At 43.3% G+C, this 14,194-nt stretch overlaps 1 protein-coding gene across 2 annotated transcripts in view; it reads right to left on the minus strand.

Moving 5' to 3' along the window:
- LOC106611227 (proteasome activator complex subunit 4B) overlaps positions 1-14,194 on the minus strand; it is a 92,629-nt gene that overhangs the window by 52,328 nt on the left and 26,107 nt on the right. For both annotated transcript variants that reach the window (XM_014211221.3, XM_045724975.2), the window contains 6 exons: positions 13,631-13,753; positions 13,197-13,289; positions 6,546-6,811; positions 5,388-5,574; positions 5,091-5,245; positions 160-310 (listed from right to left, as the gene is read on the minus strand). In XM_014211221.3, coding sequence (XP_014066696.2) covers positions 160-310; positions 5,091-5,245; positions 5,388-5,574; positions 6,546-6,811; positions 13,197-13,289; positions 13,631-13,753 — 975 coding nt within the window. The remainder of the gene's footprint in view (positions 1-159; positions 311-5,090; positions 5,246-5,387; positions 5,575-6,545; positions 6,812-13,196; positions 13,290-13,630; positions 13,754-14,194) is intronic.

A 14,194-nucleotide genomic window follows, 5' to 3' on the forward strand; every position in this document is an offset into this window, starting at 1 on the left:
AAGGATACATTCAAACCAAAGGATACATTCACATAATCATATGCATGTACAGCGGCTTCGGGAAAGTATTCAGACCTCTTGACTTTTTCCAGATTTTGTTACTTTAAAGGACACACACAGTGAGAAAGGCGTAGGTGTACAGTGAGTTATGTGGCCTACCTTGAAGATGTCTATAGAGCACTGTGTGAGGATGGTGCTGAAGGTAGAAGATAGTCCCAGCTCCACCAGGCTCTCCAGATGGGTCATCTTCTCTGTCTCTGTCTCCTCTCTGGTCTGCTCCAGAGTACTGCTGTCTATCAGGGCAAAACACCTGGGGGCAGATTCACAAATCTTTACTTACAAAAAAAACGTAAGAAGTTTAAGGAAGAAAAATAAGTTCAATTAGTCAAAATGTTCTTAAGAAACGTTGAATTCCTAGGAAGTTTGTAAATATCTTATGTTGCATTGACATTAGTGACGTGTTTGAAACCAATAAATATGCAGATGTGACAGGGATGATAGGATTTGGCCCACTATAATAAAGCGATATTTCAATTTTATTACATTTATCTGCACCATGTCTCAATAAAAAATGTTTTTGTAGTTGGCTTGCGAACCCTTCATAAACAAAAACAAATGTTATTTGTTCACACATTATAGCCATCAGACTAGCTATATCAAAAACTAAAATGGACAACCAAGGAAAGCACAATAAAACTTCAGCAAACAAGAGCTTCAAGTGATGGTGGAGAGAATAGCAGCCAGGAAAAGGTCGCAGTTGGGGAGACTTAAACTGCGGGGTCACGGCAGAGACCAAAAAGAGAGGATGGGCGAGAGTGGCCGAGGCAAGGGACAGTGTCTGCCGACGGGGGTATGGCAAGGGACAGTGTCGCCGCCGTAAAAAATAGTGGTCTGACATCAAGACGGCTGCTAAAAAGAAGGGCGCTGAGAGACCATTCATATGGACCAGCTGGAGAAGGTGTCGTCCATATTAGGAGAGGCGGTGGTAGAGGGACTGCGCAACCGGTAAGTTGGGTAGCTACGTTAGCTAGCTAACGTGTTACAATATTATAGCCAACATAGCTAACGATGTTAACATTAGCTCATCAATTTTCAAAGTAGAACTTGGCTAACACTAGTTATTTAACACTTCTGGAATATTGTAATATATGGTTAACTAGCTAGCTAGATAATGCGGGTTTAATTAGTTTTCTTGCTGTACTTAAATGTTCGGTAGCTGAATACAAAAATAAATCCTAAAACATTATTTTCAAGAATTACATTTCTTAACACAGAGCAAACCCCAGGTACAGGATGGCAACAAGAACTGCCCGAGTTACACCAGGAATGCACAATCCCTCCATAGGTGCTCACTGTCCGCAATAGGCTGAGAAAGGCTGGACTGAGGGCTTGTAGGCCTGTTGTAAGGCAGGTCCTCACCGGCAACAACGTCACCTATGGGCATAAACCTACTGTCGCTGGACCAGACAGGACTGGCAAAAAAGTGCTCTTCACTGACGAGTCGTGGTTTTGTCTCACCAGGGGTGATGGTCGGATTCGCGTTTATCGTCGAAGGAATGAGCGTTACACCAAGTACTGTACTCTGGAGCCGGATAGATTTGGAGGTGGAGGGTCCGTCATGGTCTGGGGCCGTGTGTCACAGCATCATCGGACTGAGCTTGTCGTCATTGCAGGCAATCTCAATGCTGTGTGTTACAGGGAAGACATCTTCCTCCCTCATGTGGTACCCTTCCTGCAGGCTCATCCTGACATGACCCTACAGCATGCCAATGCCACAAGCCATACTGCTCGTTCTGTGCGTGACTTCCTGCAAGACAGGAATGTCAGTGTTCTGCCATGGCCAGCGAAGAGCCCGAAACTCAATCCCATTGAGCACATTTATAATTACATTTTAGTCATTTAGCAGCATTTAGCAGAAGCTCTTATCCAGAGCGTTCCATGTATTTTTTTTTGTACTGGCCCCCCGTGGGAATCGAACCCACAACCCTGGCGTTGCACACACCATGCTGGCGTTGCAAACATCATGCTCTACCAACTGAGCCACAGCGGAGGACGTCTGGGACCTGTTGGATCGGAGGGTGAAGGCTAGGGCCAATCCCACCAGAAATGTCCGGGAACTTGCAGGTGCCTTGGTGGAAAAGTGGGGTAACATCTCACAGCAAGAACTGGCAAATCTGGTGCAGTCCATGAGGAAGAGATGCACTGCTGTACTTAATGCAGATGGTGGCCACACCAGATACTGACTGTTACTTTTGATTTGACCCCCCCCCCCTTTGTTCAGGGACACATTATTCTATTTCTGTTAGTCACATGTCTGTGGAACTTGTTCAGTTTATGTCTCAGTTGTTGAATCTTATGTTCATACAAATATCTACACATGTTAAGTTTGCTGAAAATAAACACAGTTGACGGTGAGAGGACGTTTCCTTTTTTGCTGAGTTTATATGGGAATTAACAGAAATATAAGCAAATTAATATTAATACAATTTAAATGTAGATGTTTTTTGCTTTGGATATTTACCATATCATATGGAGACAGAAACAAACATTTCACCTTATCATAAGTAGACATAATTGCAAATGACTAAATCCTTCCAATAGAAATTTAAAAAACAATTCTTACAATTTGAACTTTAATTAAATGAGTTGACTCTTCACATGGGATGATTTCACTGAACAACAAAAGGGAATATTGAATGATCCATCGCATCTCCCAAAAACGTTTTCAACATGCATCTGTAAAATGATAGTCTAGAAACTAGAGCTTTGGTTGTCTTCCTCTCAGGCTTCCATGTCTTCTCCCTGGACCTCCTCAATGTCCACCTCTTGAACATCAGACTGAGGCCTCATCTTCACTGTAACTTTCCAAGCTTGTTGAGGATGGCTTGTTGTCAGGCTCAAAAAGCCTAAATTTGCCCTGATCGCCACCAATTTTTCAACCCTTGTATTGGTCAGCCTGTTTGCGTGCTTTGGTGATTGTGTTCCCAAACAAGGACCAGTTACTTCGAAAGAATGCCAAGAACCTTTCCCTCATCCAGGCCAAGGTGGCGAGACATGGTAGTGATGACACCATAGGCCTTGTTGATCTCTGCACCAGACAGGATGCTCTTGCCAGCATACTTGGGGTCCAACATGTACGCTGTGGCGTGTATGGGCTTCAGGCAGAAGTCTTCACGCTTTTTGATGTACTTCAGAAGTGCAGTTTCCTCTGCTTTGAGAAACAGTGAAGTGGGCAGGGCAGTACAGATTTCTTCTCTTACATCTGCAAGTAGAGTCTGAACATCAGACAGGATGGCATTGTCTCCCTCAATCCATGCAATAGCTACTGCTACAGGTTTCAGGAGTTTCAGGCTGCTTACCACTCTCACAAAATACATCATCCAGGAGGATGCTCTTGATGGGGCTGTCCATATCAGCAGAGTGTGATATGGCAATTTCTTGGAGACTCCTTCTCCTTCAGGAGACTGTCAAACATGATGACAACACCACCCCAACAGGTGTTGCTGGGCAGCTTCAATGTGGTGCTCTTATACTTCTCACTGCTTGTTGAGGTAGATTGCTGCTATAACTTGATGACCCTTCACATACCTAACCATTTCCTTGGCTCTCTTGTAGAGTGTTTTCAGTGCCATGTTGTCCTTGTGGAGCAGATTCAAAGCATGAGCAGCACAGCCAATGGGTGTGATGTCAGGGTAGGACTCCTCCACTTTAGACCAAGCAGTCTTCATGTTCACAGCATTGTCTGTCACCAGTGCAAATACCTTCAGTAGTCCAAGGTCATTGATGACTGCCTTCAGCTCATCTGCAATGTAGAGACCGGTGTGTCTGTTGTCCCTTGTGTCTGTGCTCTTGTAGAATACTGGTTGATTGGTGGAGGTGATGTAGTTAATTATTCCTTGCCCACGAACATTCAACCACCCATCATATTATTGCAATACAGTCTACTTTCTCTATGATTTGCTTGACCTTCACTTGAACTCTGCACCCAGAAAATGAGTAGATAAAGCATGTCTGGTTGGAGGGGTGTATGCTGGGCAAAATCTCTTCCAATACACATTGCCTGTGAGCATCAGAGGTGAACCAGTTGCATACACAGCTCGAGCAAGACATTCATCAGCATTTCTCTGACTACATTCCTCCGCTGAGTCATCAAAACTTCTGATTCCAGGAGGACCATGAGCTGTTGCTATTGATTAAGGTGTCTGCTTCATCATTTTCACCTTGAATAGAAGTAGAGGGACTTTTGTCAGAGGTTGCTTGTTGTGAGCGCTGAGGGAACTTAATCAAATTGGCCAGATGATTCTGCATCTCTGTTGCATTCTTCACATATGATTTGGCACAGTATTTGCAAATGTACACAGCTTTTTCTTTTAGATTAGCTGCAGTGAAATATCTCCACACATCAGATAGTGCCCGTGGCATTTTTCTGTAAAGACAAGAAAAAAATATATATACACAATTCCATGTACAGATCGATAGTTAACCAGTTAAATTAAACAACTCCTTTGGAAGATAAATGTTATATAATGAAACACGTATGGAAACAGGTGAATTAACGCTCCTCAGTTCGCAAGCTCAAGCAAGCTAAAACCCACATGGTAGGAAAAACTAACTAGCAGAAATTGTTAACAAGTTAGAAATGATTTAAACACACTTTGATGTAGGCTACTATTTACTAGTTAACAAAAAAAATAATATGTCATAAAATATATTCACCCCACCCAGTACTGTAATCAAAACTTACCAGAAAGCATGTAGTCCTTGGCTCAGACAGTGTAGTAGTGTGGACTCAATAGCATCTCATTAGTGTGCAAGATCTTGAGAATCAGCTGCACATGTGATGGAAGAATGCACTGTACAGTGCAGAGGGTTGCAATTCCATTGAATTGGTGATAGCTTAACATAAATATGCAACAAGACCTAGAATTGCCTTATGCGTATCCCACAAAAAAAAAGGTTCACTGTAATAAGCTAACTTTGACGAATCTAATCAAAATTCCCCAAATTCCAGGGCTTAACTTCCCATGGAAAAATTCTGGAAATTTACTGTAAAGTTTAGAGTCCTATATTGACTTCCTCCATACTCATACCTGTCCATGAACTGAAGAACAAAGTCCTCAAACTCTGCAGAGGCTGAGCACATCTCTCTCTCCACCGCTGTCAGGTCGCTCCTTTCAAGAACAGCAGAGGAACAGTCCACCAAAGGCACAAGAGTAACGAACGTAGCAATGAATTGGAATGTTATCTGCAGAAAGGAGGGAGAGCACACTTAGACTTGCAACACACACACACAGAGACAACTTCCAAATTGATGACAATATCTGTACCCAAGCAACCCCAGTGTAGGAGGCCTACAAGAGCTTATTTTTATGAACTCTATTACCCACCATGCACTTGCTGAAGTCATTGGGGTCAACACCGGGCAAAGCCCTCATGAGGAGGGGCAGCATGTGTGTGGGGCCCTCAGGGTAGCGCTGCCCCCCAGACACCAGGCTGCGAGCCACACCAATCATACAGCTCAGGGTGGCAGTCAGCTGGTGGGGCTCTGTCAGGGTCTCCATAGCAGGGTAGGTTCTACAGAGGAAGACCAGATAAATGAGTGCTGGGCCATATAGCATATCTTAAGGTATACACTGGTATGGATCCACATAACGGTATGGATCTTTTTAATAGTCTATAACAATATAATTCATGAAAAGTTCAACTTATGTGACTACTTTACTGTCAGGTTTGTCCTAGCTTGGTTGAGTAGAAATCCATCAGCATGGAGAAAGCCTGCTAAAGCCACTTAGGATTCACATGCCATCCTAGGGTCATTCACTACTTTGAAAATTATTAACTTCTATTTTTCATAAACATAAAATACCAGTGGTGGAAAAAGTACCCAATTGTCATACTTGAGTAAAAGTAAAGATACCTTAATAGAAAATTACTCAAGTAAAAAAGTCACCCACTAAAATACTACTTGAGTGAAAGTCTAAAAGTATTTGGTTTAAATATACTTAAGTATCAAAAGTAAAAATAGAAATCATTTCTAATTCCCTATATTAAGCAAACCAGACGGCACCATTTTCTTGTCTTTAAAATTTAGGGGCACACTCCATCAGTCAGAAATAATTTACAAACGAAGCATTTGTGTTTAGTGACTCTGCCAGATCAGAGGCAGTAGTGATGACCAATAATGTTATCTTGATAGGTGTGTGAATTGGATAATTTCCCTGTCCTGCTTAGCATTCAAAATGTAACGAGGACTTTTGGTTGTCAGGGAAAAAGTACATCATGTAGTGAAGTAAAAGTTGTCAAAAATATAAACAGTAAAGTACAGATACCCCCAAAAATGACTTAAGTACTACTTCAAATTATTTTTACTAAAGTACTTTACACCACTGTAAAATACCACCATACTGTCAAAAAAATAGTGATATGATATTTTGCCTATGTCGCCCAACCCTAAGACAACAGATCTACTGGGGACCGCCCCACCTAAACAACGACAGAGGAAAGACTACCCATTCACTTCTGACTGACTGCTTGATTTCACTCACTTCTCCAGCACTGGTGGTATGACAAGTTCAGGTCTCATGAGGGCCAGGTTCTGTAGGGCCTGAGCAGCATCCAGACTGCCCGTCTTACTGAACATGGCCAGCAGCACCGGCTGCATCATACTCTCCACGAACGCCGTGATGTCTGCCTCCGTCAACTTGTGGCTGTCCGGTACCAGAGTGAGCCACGTGGGCTTCCGGTAGCGCTCCCGGTGGAGCCGTTTTACCACGCTGGCCGGGAGGCGCTGCAGCAGCTTCATCAACTTCATCTGGGGACAGAGACAGGTGTGAGGACTAGAGAGACCGGTATCAGGACATGAGATAGGTGAGGACTCGAGAGACAGGTGTGATGACATTATTTTACCTTATTTCAACAAGGAATACAGACTGAGACCAGGTCTCTTTTACAGCTGGGCCCTGCGTATACATGTTCACACAAACAGTTTAGGTACAATGACTAAGAAACTACAACAGACAAACAAAACGATCACAGATAACAAAAAATGCAGCAGCAGATTGTGTAAATGTAACATAGGTTATTCCCCTAACAGCACAAGAACTTGCATTACCCGAAGCAGTTACAATCAATATAAAAATCCTCCAATAAATGTTTAAAATGGGCAAGGGGGACAAGAGTCTGAAGTTTAAGTTTAGTCTGCAGGCTATTCCATAGGCAAAGAGCATAGCAGGAAAAGGCAGCCATACCCAACTCTGTGGAAACCGCATGGGCCTCAAGTGTAATCTATGCTTGAGACCTGGTTTTAGGAATTCTAATGTTGATGAGTGATGATAAATAAGAATGTAGTTTATTCAGAAGTGCTTTATAGACAAACACGAGAGCATGTTGTTCTCGTCTCATGGACAGTGAAGTCCAACCCACATTTTGATATAAAACACAGTGGTGAGTTCTGTAGCTAGCACCCGTAATAAACCTAAGTACGCAATGATAAGTAGCATCCAGCGATTTAAGTGTTGATGCCGTAGCATGCATGTAGATAATATCCCCATAATCTATAACAGACATAAAAGTAGCTTGCACAATTTGTCTTCTATTTGTAGAGGACAAACATGTCCTGTTTCTATAGAGGAAGCCTTTAAAACATGCATTTTAAAATACAGTTTATCATCCAACCATATCCCTAAGTATTTATATGCAGAGACCTGATTAATTCGAGAGCCATCTAAGCTCATGAGACACCGAGAGGCAGGTGTGAGACACCGAGAGGCAGGTGTGAGACACCGAGAGGCAGGTGTGAGACACCGAGAGGCAGGTGTGGGCAGGTGTGAGACACCGAGAGGCAGGTGTGAGAGACCGAGAGGCAGGTGTGAGAGACCGAGAGGCAGGTGTGAGAGACCGAGAGGCAGGTGTGAGAGACCGAGAGACAGGTGTGAGAGACCGAGAGACAGGTGTGAGAGACCGAGAGACAGGTGTGAGAGACCGAGAGACAGGTGTGAGAGACCGAGAGACAGGTGTGAGAGACAGGTGTGAGAGACAGAGAGACAGGTGTGAGAGACAGAGAGACTGGTGTGAGACAGATACAGGGTTAGAGAGAAGCTGGCCCGGGAGGCAGATATGAGGACAAAGACAGACAGGTACGTGAAACAGGGGCGTGCGACAGTGTGGTGATAGCGTGCCTTCCAGGGTTGAGGTAAATTACATTTCAACTCAGTAAGTACAGTGAAATTGAGCACAGCATGGCCTTAGAACCAATACCCTGTCAGGACAGCATGACTTTAGAACCAATACCCTGTCAGGACAGCATGGCTTTAGAACCAATACCCTGTCAGGACAGCATGGCTTTAGAACCAATACCCTGTCAGGACAGCATGGCTTTAGAACCAATACCCTGTCAGGACAGCATGGCTTTAGAACCAATACCCTGTCAGGACAGCATGGCTTTAGAACCAATACCCTGTCAGGACAGCATGGCTTTAGAACCAATACCCTGTCAGGACAGCAGGACCTTGTGTCCGTCTCCCCACGCCACTAAACCAACAGCTACTAAGGGGCAAGAAGAGAGTGACTTGCACAGAAACTTTTCTAAGTATAGATTCAGGTCAATTATTGATTTTGCACAGGCTTATCTCAGGTGAGTTGTTTATTTTTTTTTATTTCACCAGGTAGGCAAGTTGAGAACAAGTTCTCATTTACAATTGTGACCTGGCCAAGATAAAGCAAAGCAGTTCGACACATACAACACAGAGTTACACATGGAGTAAAACAAGCATACAGTCAATAATACAGTAGAAAAACAAGTATATACACAATGTGAGCAAATGAGGTGAGATACAGGAGGTAAAGGCAAAAAGGCCATGGTGGCAAAGTAAATACAATATAGCAAGTAAAACACTGGAATGGTAGATTTGTAGTGGAAGAAAGTGCAAAGTAGAAATAGAAATAACGGTGTGCAAAAGAGCTAAATAAATAAATAAATACAGTAGGGGAAGGGGTAGTTGTTTGGGCTAAATTATAGATGGGCTATGTACCGGTGCAATGATCTGTGAGCTGCTCTGACAGCCAGTGCTTAAAGCTAGTGAGGGAGATAAGTGTTTCCAGTTTCAGAGATTTTTGTAGTTCGTTCCAGTCATTGGCAGCAGAGACGGCCAAAGGAGGAATTGGCTTTAGGGGTGACCAGAGAGATATACCTGCTGGAGCCCGTGCTACAGGTGGGTGCTGCTATGGTGACCAGTGAGCGGAGATAAGGGGGGACTTTACCTAGCAGGGTCTTGTAGATGACCTGGAGTCAGTGGGTTTGGCGACGAGTATGAAGCGAGGGCCAGCCAACGAGAGCGTACAGGTCGCAGTGGTGGGTAGTATATGGGACTTTGGTGACAAAACGGATGGCACTGTGATAGACTGCATCCAGTTTGTTGAGTAGGGTATTGGAGGCCATTTTGTAAATGACATCGCCGAAGTCAAGGATCGGTAGGATGGTCAGTTTTACGAGGGTATGTTTGGCAGCATGAGTGAAGGATGCTTTGTTGCAAAATAGGAAGCCAATTCTAGATTTAACTTTGGATTGGAGATATTTGATGTGAGTCTGGAAGGAGCGCTTACAGTCTAACAAGACACCTAGGTATTTGTAGTTGTCCACATATTCTAAGTCAGAACCGTCCGGAGTAGTGATGCTGGACAGGCGGGCAGGTGCAGGCAGCGATCAGTTGAAGAGCATGCATTTAGTTTTACTTGTATTTAAGAGCAGTTGGAGGCCACGGAAGGAGAGTTGTATGGCATTGAAGCTCGTCTGGAGGGTTGTTAACACAGCATCCAAAGAAGGGCCAGAAGTATACAGAATGGTGTCGTCTGCGTAGAGGTGAATCAGAGACTCACCAGCAGCAAGAGCGACATCATTGATGTATACAGAGAAAAGAGTTGGCCCAAGAATTGAACCCTGTGGCAACCCCATAGAGACTACCAGAGGCCCGGACAACAGGCCATCCGATTTGACACATTGAACTCTATCAGAGAAGTAGTTGGTGAACCAGGCGAGGCAATCATTTCAGAAACCAAGGCTATTGAGTCTGCTGATGAGGATGTGGTGATTGACCGAGTCGAAAGCCTTGGCCAGGTCAATGAATACGGCAGCACAGTATTGTTTCTTATCGATGGCGGTTACGATATCGTTTAGGACCTTGAGCGTGGCTGAGGTGCACCCATGACCAGCTCTGAAACCAGATTGCATAGCGGAGAAGGTGCGGTGGGATTCGAAATGATCGGTAATCTGTTTGTTGACTTGGCTTTCGAAGACATTAGAAAGGCAGGGTGCTTGAAAAAGCTTGCCTTGGCTTTTCTAACTGTTGAACCCATACATTCTCAATAAAGACTGAAATATCTCTGTCCCAGATCCAGTTCCCTTATTGGGTGACAGAATGACATATCTTGGGAATGTCGGGGGCTGGCCAAAGGCATTTGATGAATTCTAAAAAAAGACGTGTCTTTCTACGTCACTAAAGCGATGATGACTACATTACAGGTACATTACTGTCACTATAGCGACGAGCACTGCATTACTGTCACTATAGCGACGAGCACTGCATTACTGTCACTATAGCGACGAGGACTGCATTACTGTCACTATAGCGATGAGGTCTACACTACAGGCACATTACTGTAACTATAGCGATGAGGACTACATTACAGTCATTATAGCGATAAGGACTACGCTACAGGTACATTACTGTCACTATAGCGATGAGGACTACATTACAGGTACTAGAGGTCGACCGATTATGATTTGCCGGTGCCGATTATTGAAGGCCCAAAACCGCCGATACCGATTTAATCGGCGGATTAATTTTTTTTATTTATTTATTTGTAATAATGACAATTACAACAATACTGAATTGACACTTATTTTAACTTAATATAATATATCAATAAAATCAATTTAGCCTCATAAATAATGAAAAATGTTCAATTTGTTTTAAATAATGCAAAAACAAAGTGTTGGAGAAGTATAAGTGCAATATGTGCCATGTAAAAAAGCTAACGTTTAAGTTCCTTGCTCAGAACATGAGAACATATGAAAGCTGGTGGTTCCTTTTAACATGAGTCTTCAATATCCTCAGGTAAGATGTTTTAGGTTGTAGTTATTATAGGAATTATAGGACTATTTCTCTCTATACGATTTGTATTTCATATACCTTTGACTATTGGATGATCTTATAGGCACTTTAGAATTGCCAGTGTAACAGTATAGCTTCCGTCCCTCTCCTCGCTCCTACCTGGGCTCGAACCAGGAACACATCGACAACAGCCACCCTCGAAGCAGCGTTACCCATGTAGAGGAAGGGGAAACAACTACTCCAAGTCTCATAGCGAGTGACGTTTGAAACGCTATTAGCGCGCACCCGGCTAACTAGCTAGCCATTTCACATGGGTTACACAAGCCTCGTCTTGGGAGTTGACAGGCTTGAAGTCATAAACAGCGCAATGCATTGCGAAGGGCTGCTGGCAAAACGCACGAAAGTGCTATTTTGAATGAATGCTTACGAGCCTGCTGGTGCCTACCACCGCTCAGTCAGACTGCTCTATCAAATCATAGACTTAATTATAACATAATAACACACAGAAACACGAGCCTTAGGTCATTAATATGGTCGAATCCGGAAACTATCATATCGAAAACAAAACTTTATTCCTGTTACATTGCACAACCCTCAATGTTATGTCATAATTACGTAAAATTCTGGCAAATTAGTTCGCAACGAGCCAGGCGGCCCAAATTGTTGCATATACCCTGACTGCGTGCAATGAACGCAAAATGACACAATTTCACCTGGTTAATATTGCCTGCTAACCTGGATTTCTTTTAGCTAAATATGCAGGTTTAAAAATATATGCTTCTGTGTATTGATTTTAAGAAAGGCATTGATGTTTATGGTTGGAGCAACGTGTACCTAAGTGATTATATGCAACGCAGGACAGGCTAGATAAACTAGTAATATCATCAACCATGTGTAGTTAACGAGTGATTATGATTGATTGATTGTTTTTTATAAGATAAGTTTAATGCTAGCTAGCAACTTACCTTGGATTCTTATGCATTCGCGTAACCTCGCTGAGTGCAATGTAAAGCAGGTGGTTAGAGCGTTAGACTAGTTAACCGTAAGGTTGCAAGATTGAATCCCTGAGCTGACAAGGTAAAAATCTGTCATTCTGCCCCTGAACAAGGCAGTTAACACAACGTTCCTTGGCCATCATTGAAAATAAGAATGTGTTCTTAACTGACTTGCCTAGTTAAATAAAGGTGTAAAAAAAATAATCGGTGGCCAAAAATACCGATTTCCGATTGTTATGAAAATTTGAAAAATCGGCCCTAATTAAATCGGCCATTCCGATTAATCGGTCTACCTCTAACAGGTACATTACTGTCACTATAGCGATGAGGACTACATTACTATCCTACTTTAGCCGACTCAGGATGCATGGTACTTTTATATTGGACACAGATCACAAGAGCGTGAGATTGTCTGTTTCCATTCCCCTACACTGCAATAGGACTAACTCCTGAAAACAAATCAGGAGAACATCTCACGAGTTGATGGGGTTTACCAGAAACATAACGGGGTCACAACTCTACCTCCAGACCTGGGGTCAAAAACTTTTAGAGTTTGCTTTAGCCTGCCTGGAGTGCAGGGTGTGCATTTTTGTGACCATTCTATTGGTTCCATTGCGTCAGGCAAGCTCAATGAATCCCAGGTTAAGTATTGGTAATGGTAATTGAACCAAGGTCTGAGTCCCTCTGCCATAAATAAAGGATTGTGTATGACTGAAGACACAGCTTGCAGCCTGAGGCTCTGGTCTGATGACGGAGGTTGGATGTTTCTAGAAAAGACTGGCATGAGCCCCGGATATCTCGCTGACCTTTTATAGCACTGCTGGCAGCTGCCACTCTCGTGTGTCATCAGGACATTTTTTCTGAACGAACGGTATGTACACAAACCCGTGCTTGGAGGGCTGGAGAGGCAACTGCCAGGAGGCCTAGGGAAGCTTCTGGAGCAAGGAGAAGGGGAATGTGGGGCACGTTCAGAGAGCTAGTCACTTTGACTGTGATTTGAGTATGCAGGTATGCCAGTGCAACGAAGGTTTGTTAGGAGAATGAGGTGCCCGTCTGGGTAAACATTGTAGAAGTGAACGTTGCAGTGACTCACCAGCCAGCGTCCATGGTTGGATGGGTGGAAGAAAGACGTGATGCTGTTGAAAAGGCCACTGAGCTGTGCCTGGGCTTGTTTACTGGGGCCTCCCTGCCATCACACAAACAACAGATGCTTAACAACATGAAAAACATAACGGATTATTCCATTAACACAACTATCATTCCATCGTGAGCCAATGCTAACTAACGTTAGCCCAATGACTGGAAGTCTACCGGCAACAGCAGTATCCAACAGAACAGCACTATGCTTATTCCAAAGTATTATTGTGTTGTGATCTGGCATTGTATTGTAGGATTACTGTATTTTTACCCCTCTAAAAATGATTGACTAAATTTCCATCAATCAATTACACATGAAAACATTGAAATAAACTTGAAGAGCTATAAAAAGCATTGATTGGGCAACACTGATTGTGAATAGTGACTGACCAGTAAAGCTGAGACCCAGAGGACCACGTGTGCGACATCGTAGGCGTTTGTCAGGTATCTGGGAACCAGCATCTGACTGGTCCCCACCGGGAGGTTCAGACTACGCAGCACTCTGGTGAAGATCTGGAATCAAAAAGGAGCAATCCATGTGAAGATGGAATACTTTATTGTTCAGTCATTGAATGCATTGTCCAATTACTTTTTCTGATCACAGGATTTCTTTTAAATAATGTTCATCCATTTCATTACATCACATTTGAGATCAGGGCATGTTGGGCAATAACATATAAAAACATGGCGAAAGACATGTTGCAAGCCAGGAAGACCAACAGGGAAATGTGATACTGTAGATCGAGCCACTAACAGGCAGCACTTTCAGTGGCTGTCTGGTCTGCTATGACATGCACACCAATAACTAAGGTCACAGGTCAAATGAAGAGGGTAAGATTTCAGCATGTTGCAAAAACACTTGACACTCCAACTGGCACACTTGGCCCTAACCCTTCAACGTTATGCATATCTGTACTGCTTACACCTTATAGTTCAGTAAACATCAAAGTGTTA

This window comes from Salmo salar, chromosome 01, assembly GCF_965601325.2.
Source record: "Salmo salar chromosome 01, fSalSal1, whole genome shotgun sequence".
In the NCBI taxonomy this organism is placed as follows: Eukaryota; Metazoa; Chordata; class Actinopteri; order Salmoniformes; family Salmonidae; genus Salmo; species Salmo salar.